This window comes from Ambystoma mexicanum, chromosome 7q (genome assembly GCF_040938575.1).
Source record: "Ambystoma mexicanum isolate Mex_15411 chromosome 7q, UKY_AmexF1_1, whole genome shotgun sequence".
NCBI classification, from domain to species: Eukaryota; Metazoa; Chordata; class Amphibia; order Caudata; family Ambystomatidae; genus Ambystoma; species Ambystoma mexicanum.
In genome coordinates this window covers 20,518,231-20,531,858 of record NC_090941.1, presented here as the reverse complement: position 1 = coordinate 20,531,858, position 13,628 = coordinate 20,518,231, and the positions used below count along the sequence as shown (strand labels likewise).

The 13,628-nt window shown below is 42.4% G+C and overlaps 1 protein-coding gene across 4 annotated transcripts in view; it reads right to left on the bottom strand.

Annotated features, from left to right (window-relative positions):
* The window catches only part of NIT2 (nitrilase family member 2), a 717,582-nt gene that overhangs the window by 323,280 nt on the left and 380,674 nt on the right, over positions 1–13,628 (bottom strand). For all 4 annotated transcript variants that reach the window (XM_069639171.1, XM_069639173.1, XM_069639169.1 and 1 more), the window contains one exon: positions 9,954–10,032. In XM_069639171.1, the coding sequence (XP_069495272.1) occupies positions 9,954–10,032 (79 nt within the window). The remainder of the gene's footprint in view (positions 1–9,953; positions 10,033–13,628) is intronic.

Here is a 13,628-nt window from a genome sequence, read left to right as displayed (position 1 = left end):
GGAAGGTGGGCGGACTTCCACGAAATGGTAGATGAATACGAAATACATATGGGTCAATTCATCCTATATACCGGCATGCTGAGAAACCTCACAGGAAGATGGCCAGATTGGGAAGACCAGGACGAGGAAACAGCATTAGATGTATGGTATGACGTTGCAGAGGGAACGCACACAACCTCCAGGTTGTACGAACAGCTACTGAAGGCCAAGGACCCACAGGAACAACACACGAGGCAGCGTTGGGAGGAGGAGTTGGGGAGGCCCCTCAGCGATCAAGAATGGACTAGGGCCTTACGATACCCAAAAAAGGTATCCAGAAATGCAAAATTCAGGCAGGCGCAGCTATACGTAACGCACAGAGCGTATCTCACACCCAAGAAGATGAATAAAATCCATACAGGAGCTCAGAGCGGGTGCCCCCGCTGCTCGTCGGAAGAAGCGGACATGGTACACATGTTCTGGTCCTGCCCAGTGATACAGGAGTTCTGGGACGGGATCAGACTCAAGATAGCGGGAAGTGGACTTCAAATCCAGGCGGAACATCCCGAAAAGTACCTACTGGGCCTCTTCTCGAGAGGGGGTAAGCATGATTCGCATCTGGCAAAGATGAAATATTTGATAAGTATACTGGCCAAGAGACGGATAGCAATGACATGAAAGTCAAAGGAGGGCCCGCGTGTGGAGGCATGGTGGTCAGACCTTCAGAAGTGGGTGCAAGCAGAGACAGTGGTGTGGACAAGAGCAGTGACAAAAGGGGAAGGTGAAACTGTGCACAAGTTGTCTGCATGGAACACACTAATACAAGACCTATTTGGCCACCCGGAGAAAGGAAACTCTGAAGATTCCTCAGAAATAGAGGATCCGTAGGTGAAATAGTAAGGCCAGCACGAAGCCCAAGAATAGAACATTGTGCGTACCAGACCTGGTGCTCGACTCCACGGGAGGTCCAGACAGAACTGATAAGGTCGCTGGGGAAACTATGAAACCACAATGGACAGACAAGATCCGTACGAAGTGCCAATAAGCTATCTATGTTAAAGTTGTTTGTATGTTATGTGTTTGTTGTTGTTTAAAAAAAAAACAATAAAGACATTTTAAAAAAAAGGATGGTAAGGGAGATGAAGAGACTGAAGAAGGATTGGCGAGTTCCTTGTAGATTTTAAACAGTTTGCCACAGGTATTAGAGGCCCCAGAGATACAGGCTTGGATTTGAGCCCATTTCTTAGAAAGATTAGAAAGTCTGTATTGACTTTGAAGCAGGCGTCAGGCCAGTTTGGCAGAGGATGAGTCAGAAGCCTGCCATTTCCACTCAGCCACTCTGCACTTGTGTTCAGAGAGGTTAAGTCAGAATCGTACCAGGTGTTTCGCTTGGAGGCAGGCTTCATACGGATCCTCATGACAGGATATGGACAGAAAGGCCTTTATCCAACTCCTTTATTTTAATAAAGATGTGAAATATTGAAAACATTACAACTGTGTGTCTGCCTCATTTCTGGCCCCTCAGATAGCCAGGAGGACTGAAGACTGAGTTTGAAAACTTTCTGCTGGCCACATCGTTTGAACACTCACATTGTAGCGTATTGTGTCCCAAGAGGGCCAGGACCTACAAAGACTAGGCATTACTTTGAGCTAAGAATTTTTACAGAATCATTACCGGAGAATAACCTATTTCATTGACCCATCCTAGCACTGTTTTGCATAGAGCAATCCCTTCCAGTTTTAGAGTTTACCCTGTGGAATCTGATAAAATGAGGAGCCTGGAATTGTTATCATTAGAGAATCATAAGAGAGAATCAGTACTCTTTGTTACAGAACCACTACCCATGAGACCCATTGATAGAGAATCATTACTCATGGTTACCCAGTATTGTTCCTTTAGGCATGATTGCATTATGTTTAGCTATCCATTATTGCATTCAGTTCTGAGTAGTACATGAAGAAGTAGCATCAATTATTTAATCCACATATTAGACTGCCACTTTATGCATTAGCCATTGACATGTTATGCATTTGAAGAGAGAAATAGGCCCTGTTGTATGAAGGGTTTGCTAGTTATGATATTGCCATATTTTACAGAAAGAGATGCTTTTAGAATGATATGTTGCATTATAGCGCTTGCCATTAGGAGAGAAACATGCAAGACACTAGAGTTTGCAATAGCATGACACTTGCACTGTCATATTTTAAAGTGCCATATAGTGCTGCTTTAGAGACACAGTATATTTGCAACATGACATGTAGAGAATGATTTGCTATGTATCTATGTTTGCATTGTAGCGCTTAGGCTGAGAGAAACGTATTGTTTGCACTAGAGAGAACAAATGAGGCCTGGAAATGACACACTGTCATATTTGAAAAATGACATGTAGAGCCATTTAGAATGTATGCTTTGTAGTTACACATTTAGAGATATGTTTGACACATATGCATGTATGTAGAGTGTGCATTATGCTTTGAGTATAGTGCATGGTATTGGTTGGGTGTGTTAGGCACTATATTCGAGAACGTTAGAAAGCATTTAGATGGCATTTGAATCCATTTCTGATGGAGACACACAGAAGTTGCCTGCGCCACTGGGCTCAGTGCGAAGATGTTATGGTTAACAGTGTAGAAGGAATTTGTAAACAGTTGCTTGGCAGGCAGACAGATAGAGCGAAGGATGCTTATCAGCATCAGCTTCAGCTTGTGTGCCGCGGAGACAAAGGTGGGAGGCAGCGCGACATGGAGTGGGTAGAGAGGAGAGAAGCCTTTTCACACAAGGAGTTGCTTTGAAAACAGGCACTAAAAGAGCATTTCGTAATGCAGAGAGAGCCAACAGTGGAGTGAATGGAGAAATAGATGGAATTAGATGGTATTTTGCACCGCAGACACAGAAGGCCAAGAAAGAGATATGATGTCCAAAGTCACTTTGACACACTTTGACACAGAACACGTAGTGACCACAACACGAGACGGAACATAACACAGACTGGCAGGCATTGTTATATGCTGACACAGGAAAGAGACATTCTTAGTAGAGGAATGTGAGTAACCATGGAGAAATAAGTGCATCATTGGAGTAGTATAAGCAGATCTGAAGAGAGAGGAGAGCCGCAGTTGCTGTTAGTTGCTGTGAGGGAGTGCTGTAGTTCTTGGTAGATGCTGGTTGTCGCTGTTGGAGAATGGAGTTAGACACTAATGGAGTTCGTTCGAGTTAATTGCTGATGGAGTTTTGGATGGAGGATGCATTCCTGAGAATGAGGGAGAATTGTCTTGGTGCAGCAGAATCCGATGGCTTTGGGAGAGCGAGCTTGGCAGAGCTTGGCAGAAGCAGTCGAGTGACCAGAACCTAAGGGGCCTGCCACTGCTGACTGACTGATTACAGAGAGTAGCGGGAAGAAGAGGGACCTGGCTTGACAAAGACCGAGCTGGAGAGGAGAGACAAGCAAATGGGAAGTATGGTTCATGGCTAGACAAACTGACTGATCACATTTAGTGGGGTAACTTTGCTGATGGGTTTGGGAAGGACATGGCATCTGAAGGGGAGGCGCCTGAGCAAAAATGAGTGGGAACAGAATGGTGTGCCATGGAGGTTGGGGGGACGGGCATCCCTGTCCACCCCCCCAGTATTACGCCCATGATTATAATGTGACACCATCTAGTTGTTGGTCAGACACTCACACAAAGAGCTTTGAGTTTGGGAAAGGGGAGATCAGATAGGGATTGTCTTAAGAGAGTGAGTGTGAAGCATGGTGTGGATTGGATTGGAGAGGATTGTTGGATGTTTGGCGCTTGCATTTAGACTGCATTAGCATCACAGGCTTGCATTAGAATCACAGGCTTGCATCACAGGCTTGCATTAGGAACCTGAAAGGCTCATAGTTATTGCATGGTAGATTTGCACCAGAAGCATAAAAGGCGCAAATTCGAAATTGGCTATAGTTTTAGCACTGTTTGAATTATGCTTTGGTATTAGCATAAATAAATGTATTCCATTGTTATAATTGAATCGATTCATGTGTTTTCTTTGTGTCTTGTGATTTGTGTCCACAGTAGTTAGATAGGAGTATGTTGGTATGTTGTTAGAAGTAATCTAGGAGTATCACAGTGCACATAGGGCCTGAGATACAACGGTGGGGGGGTATAGGCCACACCCCCCCTAGGGGATTGTCAAAGATTGTCTGAGACCAGAGCATGCTTGCTCAGGGGGTGGCAAGACGATGGTTAGGGGTTTTTGTTTTCCAGACTAACAACCCCTAGTTAGTTTAGGCATTTGTTTAATCAGTATGCAGTAATAAAATAACAGCAAAAATGTCGCCTTTACAAACAAAACGCGGCAAAAATGCTGAGGTTTGACCTAGTAAAGGTGTACCCCATTATACCATTTAAGGGGAGCGGGGTTGCGGGGGTGTCCCCCACTCCCCTTAAATGGTATAATGGGTGTGGGGGTGTCCCCTGCATCCTTTACATGGATGGCAGCGGCAAAATCACGCCCTTTTTGCCGCGATTTTGTGTGTTAACGGCCATTTTGGCCACGATTTTAACACATGGTACCGTTTAATCTTAGTCTTGACCATTCTGATATAGAAATGAGGTGTTAAACAATATTTGTATATATTATGTGCATTATTGTCTCCGTTATCCAGAGAACATACCAAAAATATGACAGTAAAACTAAGTATGTATTCGCATTTGTGCGATCAGGAATGAACCAGTGATCACGTGGTGCCAATGCAATCCTATTACATGGAAATGGTGAACACTATGGCTACTAAAGGAAATGGCCTAAAAGCAATCCAAAGCCATTGATACAAGTATAGGTAAAACGGTAGGAGTCCACATGTTGATTTCTTGCATCCTGCTACCAATACATGGATTGGGTGCCTTAACCTGGACAGAAGTACAAGGGTAGACATGTTTGAAGTGCACTTTGCTCAAACAACTGTCACAACGTAACTCAGTGTGTCCCAAACATTGATTCAAGAAGCTAATTTATCAAAAACAACATGGTAACTCTTAACTAAAAGGGACCGAAAAAAGTGAGTAAGAGTGAAAATGCAATACAAGCATGAAAAAATATAGGAAGAATATACTTAGAAATTAATAAATACCAATTACTTGGGCATATGGTGCAGATCTATATTACAACAGATGGTCTATATGTAAAGCTGCTGGTCCCATCTAATTCCCGGTGGTGCCTTCTCACATTTAGTTATCTTCCAATGTAATTCCTGCACAGTTCGCCCCTTAGGTTGCTGTGGAACTCCACTGTGAGTTAACAATCTTCTATGTGACCTCACCCTTTTCAGAAGAGCACATTATATAGTGCAGAATCAAGCTTTTGTCCATGTCAAAAGGCAACCAGTTTACAAGTTGCATAATGACACTGCAGCAGCGAAACCATATATAATTAAACGTAAAATCAAAACAAAATCAGTGTTCACTTTTAGTCAAAGATGTTCTCTGCAAGTATAAATATAGATTACGTGATAATTGATTGGTCTAGCCCTTTTCCATCTACACTGACTTTGCAGTTGCTAAAAGCAAAATTATGCTTTCTTCCATTTATTATAATGGCTCAACGTTAAAGCACAAGTAAACAGGAAGAAGTCTTTCATTGAGGACATTTTTGTAATGATGTTCTTTGTTTAGGTCATCCTAACACAGCTGCTGTTCTAATTAAAAGTTGAAAATTAAACACCACTGCCAGAGAACAGATTTTCAGATGTAAAATGAATGTTTTGTCTATTTAAATGAATATTTCAGGTTATTATTATGGTATATATCGAGCACGGGCCTAGCTTTGGGAAGCAATGAAGCATTATACAATCATAAGGCAGGGCCCAAAATTAGGAGTGGATAAGCAGGTCCTAGGTATCCAGCAGTATCCTGTCCCTAGGAGCTACCACTGGGGAAGGAGAAGCTAGCACATAGCGTTACACAAATCTAACTTCCTTATAAAATGCAACCTTATAAATTGTATCCATTATTTCTGACCCCTTATGTTTTTTTTTTTAAATTGTCTTTATTATTTTCATATATCAACATTCATCAAACATTGTAACAACTCCCCCCCCCCCCCCAACTCACTCCACCCCCTCCCCCCGGGGACACACGTGTTTTGATTCGGGGATTACATTATGCATTAAAAATGTCTGTGAGCTTGATGTTGTGTGGGCACCCTTGTTCTATAAAGTCGGACTGGAGATACTCTAGGACTCCTCCCCATTCCTTAGCAAACCTGTTCCTCGTTCCTTGGATTGTGCGAGTGACTTTTTCCATTGCCAGCTGCGCCCAGACTTTTTGAAGCCACATAAAAATCAGAGGGGTGTCTTTCTTTTTCCAATTCTGGGCTATTGTTGTCCAAGCCACAATGAGAAGTCCCATAAAGCTTCTCCATTGTGCTTTTTTGTATCTTCTTGCTGTGTCATCTCTTATTCCACACAACCAAACGCCCTCTCCCAGTTGTCCCACATCTGGAAAAATTTTACCCATTTCTCCCTTAACTTCTTCCCAAAATGGCACTATTCCCCTCCAGGCCCACCAGGTGTGTTTCCACGTCCCCACCTCTCCGCATTCCCTCCAGCATAGGTTTGACGTTTTTGGGAACATTGTGTGAAGCCTCTCTGGGGTGTAGTGTCACTGTGTCACAATTTTAATCCACATTTCTCTTATTTGTGCTGATCTGGTTGTTTTGGGGATCAGAGTCCAAAGGTCCTCCCACTCTTTTCTTGTCGGTTCCTCCCCCAGAGTTCTGCTCCATCTGATCATGTATGACCACTTAATTTCCTCATCCTGAGTATTTATGAAGGAATACAGAGTCGATACCCATTTCTTTGCCCCTGAGTTGGTTGTTACGTATTTCTCAAACGGAGTGAGGGTTCTCGTTGCTGCCTTCGCTATGTCCGGGGATTTTAACCAGTGTTTGAGTTGTTCATGTCTATATTTATCCCGTGTGGAGAGTGATGAGAATGGGAGGCAGGATGCGTATGATCTTATTTCATTGTTGATAAACATTTACCCAATTTTCGTTATTCCCGCCTCCTCCCAGCTTTTATATGCCCCCCTGCTCCATCCCCGATAGAAACTGCGGATTCCTACATATGGGGGTAAATGGGCCTAGCGTGGTGATCATTACACCCTTTTGTGTTTGGATGTCCCACGCCTCCATCGTTGTTTTCATTATTTTGCTAATCCCTATGTTGGGGTGTCTGTGTTGTTTCGGTTTCCAGAGTAGTTCCACTAGCGGGATTCTTGCCACTGCTCTGTCTTGTGCTGCCCAGATCGGTTGTGGATCGTCGCCCAGCCACTCCCATAGCACTTTTAACTGGGCTGCTTGGTAGTATTTCTGGAAGTGAGGTAGCGCCAGCCCACCCTCCCTGGTAGGTGTGGTCAAGATAGCCCTGGCCAGTCTCGGCGTTTTCCCCTTCCACACAAAGGTTGTGATTACCTTTGACAGTGTTTTAAAAAATGATCTGGGTACCCCTACCGGGAGGGCCTGAAAATAGTATAGTATCTTTGGGAGGATGGTCATCTTTACTGCTTGAATCCTGCCCCACCAAGAGATCAAAAGGGGATTCCAACTTTCCAAATCTCTACGGACCCTTGTAAGAATCTGCGGGTAGTTTTTACCATTGAGCTGCTCCACCCTGTGTGTTAGTGTTATTCCCAGGTATTTAATGCCTTCCGCAGATATCTTGAGGTTAAGTGCTTTTGATTCTCTTTCTATCTCCCCCCTTGTCCCGCCAAAATTAGGATTTCCGATTTGTTCCTATTCATTTTTAGACCTGAGAGGACCCCGAAGTCTTCCAGTTCCCCAACCGCTGCCGCCAATGTTCGGCCCGGCTCCTCTAGTGCTAACAACATATCGTCCGCATATGCGGTTACTTTGTGTTGAATGCCTGCCATGTCTATCCCTTTAATATGTGTGGCATCTCTTAATTTCATTAGTAGGGGTTCTAGAAAGATAGCGTATAATAACGGGGAGAGCGGACATCCCTGTTTTGTTCCACGGGATATAAATACCTTTTCAGTAACCTCCCCATCGATGGCCACTCTGCAAGTTTGGGCGTTATAGTTCACTTTTATTCTTGCAATAAAGTGCTCCCCAAATCCCATGAATTGCAGGGTCTTAAATAGCATGGACCATTCGACCCGGTCGAAGGCTTTCTCTGCATCTACTGCAAGTAGAATAGCCGGGGTTTGCTTTATGCCTATTTTTTCCACCAAGTGGATGATCCTTCTAAGGTTGTCGTGGGTTTGTCTTCCTGGGATAAAGCCCGATTGATCTAGATGTATTAGCTTTGGGAGAAGAGGGGAAAGTCTTGCTGCTAATATCTTAGTGTATATTTTGGCGTCAATATTTATTAGGGAGATTGGTCTATATGAAGCTGGGTAAGAAGGGTCCTTCCCTGGTTTGTGAAATACTAGGACCTTCGCTTCGTTCATTGTGGGGGTCACGTTGCCACAATCTTTAAATGAGTTTAGGAGCCTGGTTAGGACCGGGATTAGCAGATCCGCATATTTCTTATAAAATGGGGCCATGTAGCCATCCGGACCTGGAGCTTTATTTAATGGGAGATCATTTATTGCTTTTTTAACTTCCTCTTCCTTAATAGGGTCTTCTAAGGCCTGCCTGTCTACTCCTGAGATTTGCGGACCCCTTATGTTTTAAATGTCATATAGATGTATAATAATGTTCATTTATAGATTGTGCCAAATGCACAGAGTTACATTCACATAGTTGTGATTGTTCGGCATAAGTTGGCCAGGGGAGCCAAACGTAGCTCCTGGTAGCTGTTGTCAAGCTAAACAGGCTCTTCTAAGCTATAAGCAGGAGCTAAATGGCTCCCAGCTACTCTCAATTTCGAACCATGCAAGGGGAAGAACACAGTGAGGGAAGCAGAGAAAAAGGAAGCATGGAAGCTAACAGGTGAGCAGCAAAGGATCTTTAAGCAACCAGGGGAGGAAACAATGAGGAGCAGATCAACAAGTCTCAGGCAGGGTGTGGAGCTGTAGCTAACATTTTTTAATTATATAACCAATAAGTATTAAAAAATATATACTTTCTTGTACACAGAAGAATCAATTTAGAAAGATATTGCACGTGGCCTCAGCATGAGATTTAAAAGCACACTTTAAAATGAACAACAATATGAATACATACTGAATATTCTGCCTGTTCAGACAAGGCTACAAATTACAATTTGCACATTCTATGGCTTTTGATTCAGTGACTCATGTTGTAAAAAATGAACTGTACTGCCAAAGCAGCATGCAGGATACATGCGTGTCTACAAACAGTTGTATGTAAAACATACAGTATCTTAGTTTATATGCCCTTCATACACTTCTCTTATACGAAATATGTTGCAAGAGATTAGTCAAAAAAATAAATGATTTGCCTTCATTGATCACAAAAGACCACTGTATTTAGGTTAGGGATATTTTACAAGAATGACGTTGTTCAGCTCATTACCTTACTGTAGTAATACAGTGCTTCTCACCATCTGCTCTGGAAGAACATGGTTGCTGAGAGTAACTTCCTCAAGGTATTCCAGGTAACAATAAACCTGATCACCTCAGATTGTATAGCTGGTTTTGCAAATCAAGAGTTTACTCTTCTATGGCTGAGGTGGAAATAGTTTACAAGAACATTATACCTTACAGTAACATTTGTTCCGCCTCATTTTCTTACCAGCACAATGCGCATTTGACAAGCTCCTGTTACACGGGGTTGCAGCATGATGTATGACATCAGAAGCGGGTGCTTGCAGATGACATTTGATACATTTCAATGTGTGAATGAGAAAGATTTTTAGTCACAATTGTACATGTAGTGTTGCAACCTCATTTCTATAACTGCCCGGTTTTCTTCCTGAAATGCAGGCGAGCAAGAGGCTACATCACAATGCAAAGGACGAATTGGCAAGAAGGATGAAGATTTTAATGTATGAAAACTATTTTCTGTCTACCTGCTCCGTTGCAGCAACTCCCAGTGAGCAGGTCCTGTTGTCATATTGAAAGCTCCTGGGTACACTAGAAGCTGGCAACCTAAATACAAAGCCAGAAAAAGAAAATCAACATGTTTTCACTGCTGAGAAAGTGTTTAAAATGCAAGCATGCACCTATCTGATCAAATTTGAAAAGCTCTTTGGATTAAAAGATTCCCAAAAAGTAATTAAGTTAAGGCATGGAACAGATATTGAATTGGCCAACAATCTAAGTGAAATCAACGAGGCTTTCAAATCTATGTCGAAACATCAAATACCGCTTTTATGCAATGGGCCCTCCAAATAGTTTGTTGGCATCTGTAGTCTCTAGGAAATTGTACGTTGGCTGGCATTTAATAGGAAACTGCTGCATTCTGACTTGCTACAATGTCAGTCAAAATCAGAAAGGTAATTTCACAAATACAGTGGGTGTTACCAGCATTATCCATTATAATTTGCATGCGATCACAAATTAAATGCTGTTAAACAGACTTCGATTGATCACAACAATTAATGAATGTGATGCTGCATTACATTTGTACATAAAACAGAATTCAAAGTTTAGAATGATTATATTCTATTTTAAGAAGGGATGGACTATGCACTAATACATGTCGCACTATTCTGAGCAGTAGTGCTAATGTAATTGTGTGAAATAGAATCAACGAAAGCTGTATGTTGGCGGACACCTATTAGATACTGCAGGAGGTTTGAGGGACCCTGGCATCAATCAGCTAGTCAACAAAGCATATATTGGTTGTAATTGGTTGTAATTGGTCAATTGCATTACGGCCAAGCCCCTTCCAGGTATGTGACCACCAAAAGTACCCATGTCCCATTGTGATGATGGAAACCAGCACTGTTATTTCAAATCTCAGATGCATCTACTTAACTGCCCCTTGCAAATATAATGTCCTGAGGTCAGACTTGAAAACCAAATGAACAACTGTGCCAGACGGTAAAGTAGAAAGTCCAATTTGTCACTTTTGGGAGTTTCCATTGTTCATTAGTGAGTCCCATTGAGGTCTCAAAGGGGATGGGTCATAAATTTATGAGGACCCGTATGGCCCTCAAGGTGGGCCTACTACAAAGGTGCCCATTGGTCCTTCCCTGGATAAGTAACTGCTCCCTGACAGTCTAGGTCCTGACTGATGGAGGTGTAACCTTATGTCATGGATGCTTTAAGTTTTGCCAATTTATCAGACATGGAGCTTTTCTTAAAGCAAGTAACTTGGAAAATATACTTGGTTCATCTTTGTGTGTGGGGAAGAACCATGCAGGGCCATTCCCGATGTGAGCTTGTATGCTCCCTTCAAGAAGAATCCCAAAGACCCACATGAGTATCCTGCCAGCGTCACTTAACAAAACCTGTTACATTCAAAGCACCCCCAGGGGAAAAGGGAAATTGGATAAACAAACAGACGCCTTTTCTCTTTCTTCCCATTTGACTTGTTCAGTATCTGTAGGTAAAAGAACTCAACTGGCCAACTTCTCTTCTAGTCTCCCAATGCCATCCAAATCCACACTTCCCTCCTAAGTAGCTTACTCTACCTGTCAACCTTTGCATATAGCCCACAGGTTATGCAAGTCTATATCTCTTCACAGGTAAGTCTCAGTTCATGTCATGATATAAATCATACCCTGCATGCCAGACCCTAACCTCCACCCCAAAGACGGTCTAAATGTCAACCTGGAGCTATGAAAGGTTATGTGCAAGCATAGTGCTGTACCGGAAGCAAGGCTCTAGAGAAAGTTGGGTCTCTGCACTTTAGTACAAGTTTAACTACTGCCCCCGAGTACCCGACAGGCTTACTATTAAACTGCAAAGTGCTGTAATCCTTCTTTCTGGGTGATCTGTGTACCAATGTGTATTGCCCTTGTGTATGATAAATTGATGCCATCACTATTTTACCTACATACTAAAACCAGCAAGTTTTTGCACTTGCAATATAATGACTTTTATACTCATAATAGAACACATTAATAATGCTCTCACTTTGTGGTTTACAATGTTTGTATATTTATTCTCTTGTAGAGATACTATATGAACATTAAAAATAGAATAATCAAGAAATATACAGTTCCTAATATTAGCAATAAAAGTAGAGGAGTATATTAGATACCCAGAATCCTACGCTTGTAAAATGTTAAAATGACTTACTAATAATCACCAATGTGTATGTAGCAACTGTGGCCCAGTAAAATGTGAAATCATACTCACAATGGTGATGCTGTGGATTGGCAAGCAGGTGAGGTTATACAGACCAACCTCTTTATAACCCAATAGATGGAAAAGGTTAACACACTGTCAAACATCCATGGCTACTATGGGCAGTTAGCTAAGAACACCCTAAAAGCAATCTACAACTATGGGTTAAAAGATGACACAAAACATTTAAAAAACCCAGAAAAGGATTCTTCTTGCCATTCTTCAGTGCTTTGATGGATCCACTTATCCTGGCCAAAATAGTGTCAGGGGAACACAGGCTATATATGGTTGCTTTGTTGAAATGGAGTGTGTGGTAGGTCAGAATAAGGACTCTTGACAACAAGGCATGCTTCACAGTTTTAAAAGAAATATTTCTGTCAGATTCAAAACAATCTCTCCTTAAGAATATCAGCTCAAACCCTACCCTATGAAAAAGTCAAAAGTGTTTTTCAGAAGGTCTTGTAAATGAATAGTGGCTCTCTTGCCAGAATTCTACTCTAACCTATCGCTGTCCCTATGTCCCAAAAGAAAAACATCAAACAAAACAAAAACAGTACAAAAGGCTTTGTGCAACTATCAACTCAATGGGATAGTTGCTGGCTCCTGACCCCAACTTTCTATCAGTAAAGGCCTTTGTCAATATTTCCAGATCAGTTCCTGCTCTGATAGGAGCGTCTCTGGGTGTTGTAGCCCAGGCCTCGCACTGCCTTTTCCCACCCTGGGGTTGTTTAAGTATCTTTCCCCTGCCTCCTTCAGGGGTTCTCCTAGTCCCTCCTCCACTCTGGGGTTCTTCTCTTCCTCACTCCCTACAATGGGTATTTGCTGTCTCTCCACACTATGGGGCTCTTTTCTCTTGCAAAACCCACTCTGGGGTATTCGCTGTTTCTCCCCCACCGCTCTGGGGGTGTCCTCTGTCTCTCCCCACTCTGGGACTCCTCGTTTCTGCACTCCCCATTTTGGGTTATTTCCAGTCTCTCCATACTGTTTGCCTTGTGTGCAGGGTCATCTAAACACATTCTGGGGCACATGGCACAGTCAGACACGGGGGCCCCCTCCTGAAACCATGCCCCTATTCTGCCCTACAGATAAGGGGTGTATCAGTCACTTTTACCCCCGAAAAAAAGGCAAATGCTCACCAAAAATATATGGAGGAACAATACTCCCAACGAAAAACAGGAAACAGACACGTAGGACCTTGTGTGCTCCTGCTTTCACCCACACAGCTCCATGGATATGTTTGGACCAGTAGTGCACATATGAAATGATAATATTAACACACCTGCACACAAGTGTTTCTAGGTGCCATATTATCACAGGAAGAAACTATTATTATTGCTCCATTGTAAGAACTAAACCTGTATCTTTTTTAATGTGTATGACTAACTAGATACAAAGGAATCATTATTTACAAAAACATTTCCATTTTCCAATTAAAACATTTGTACTTG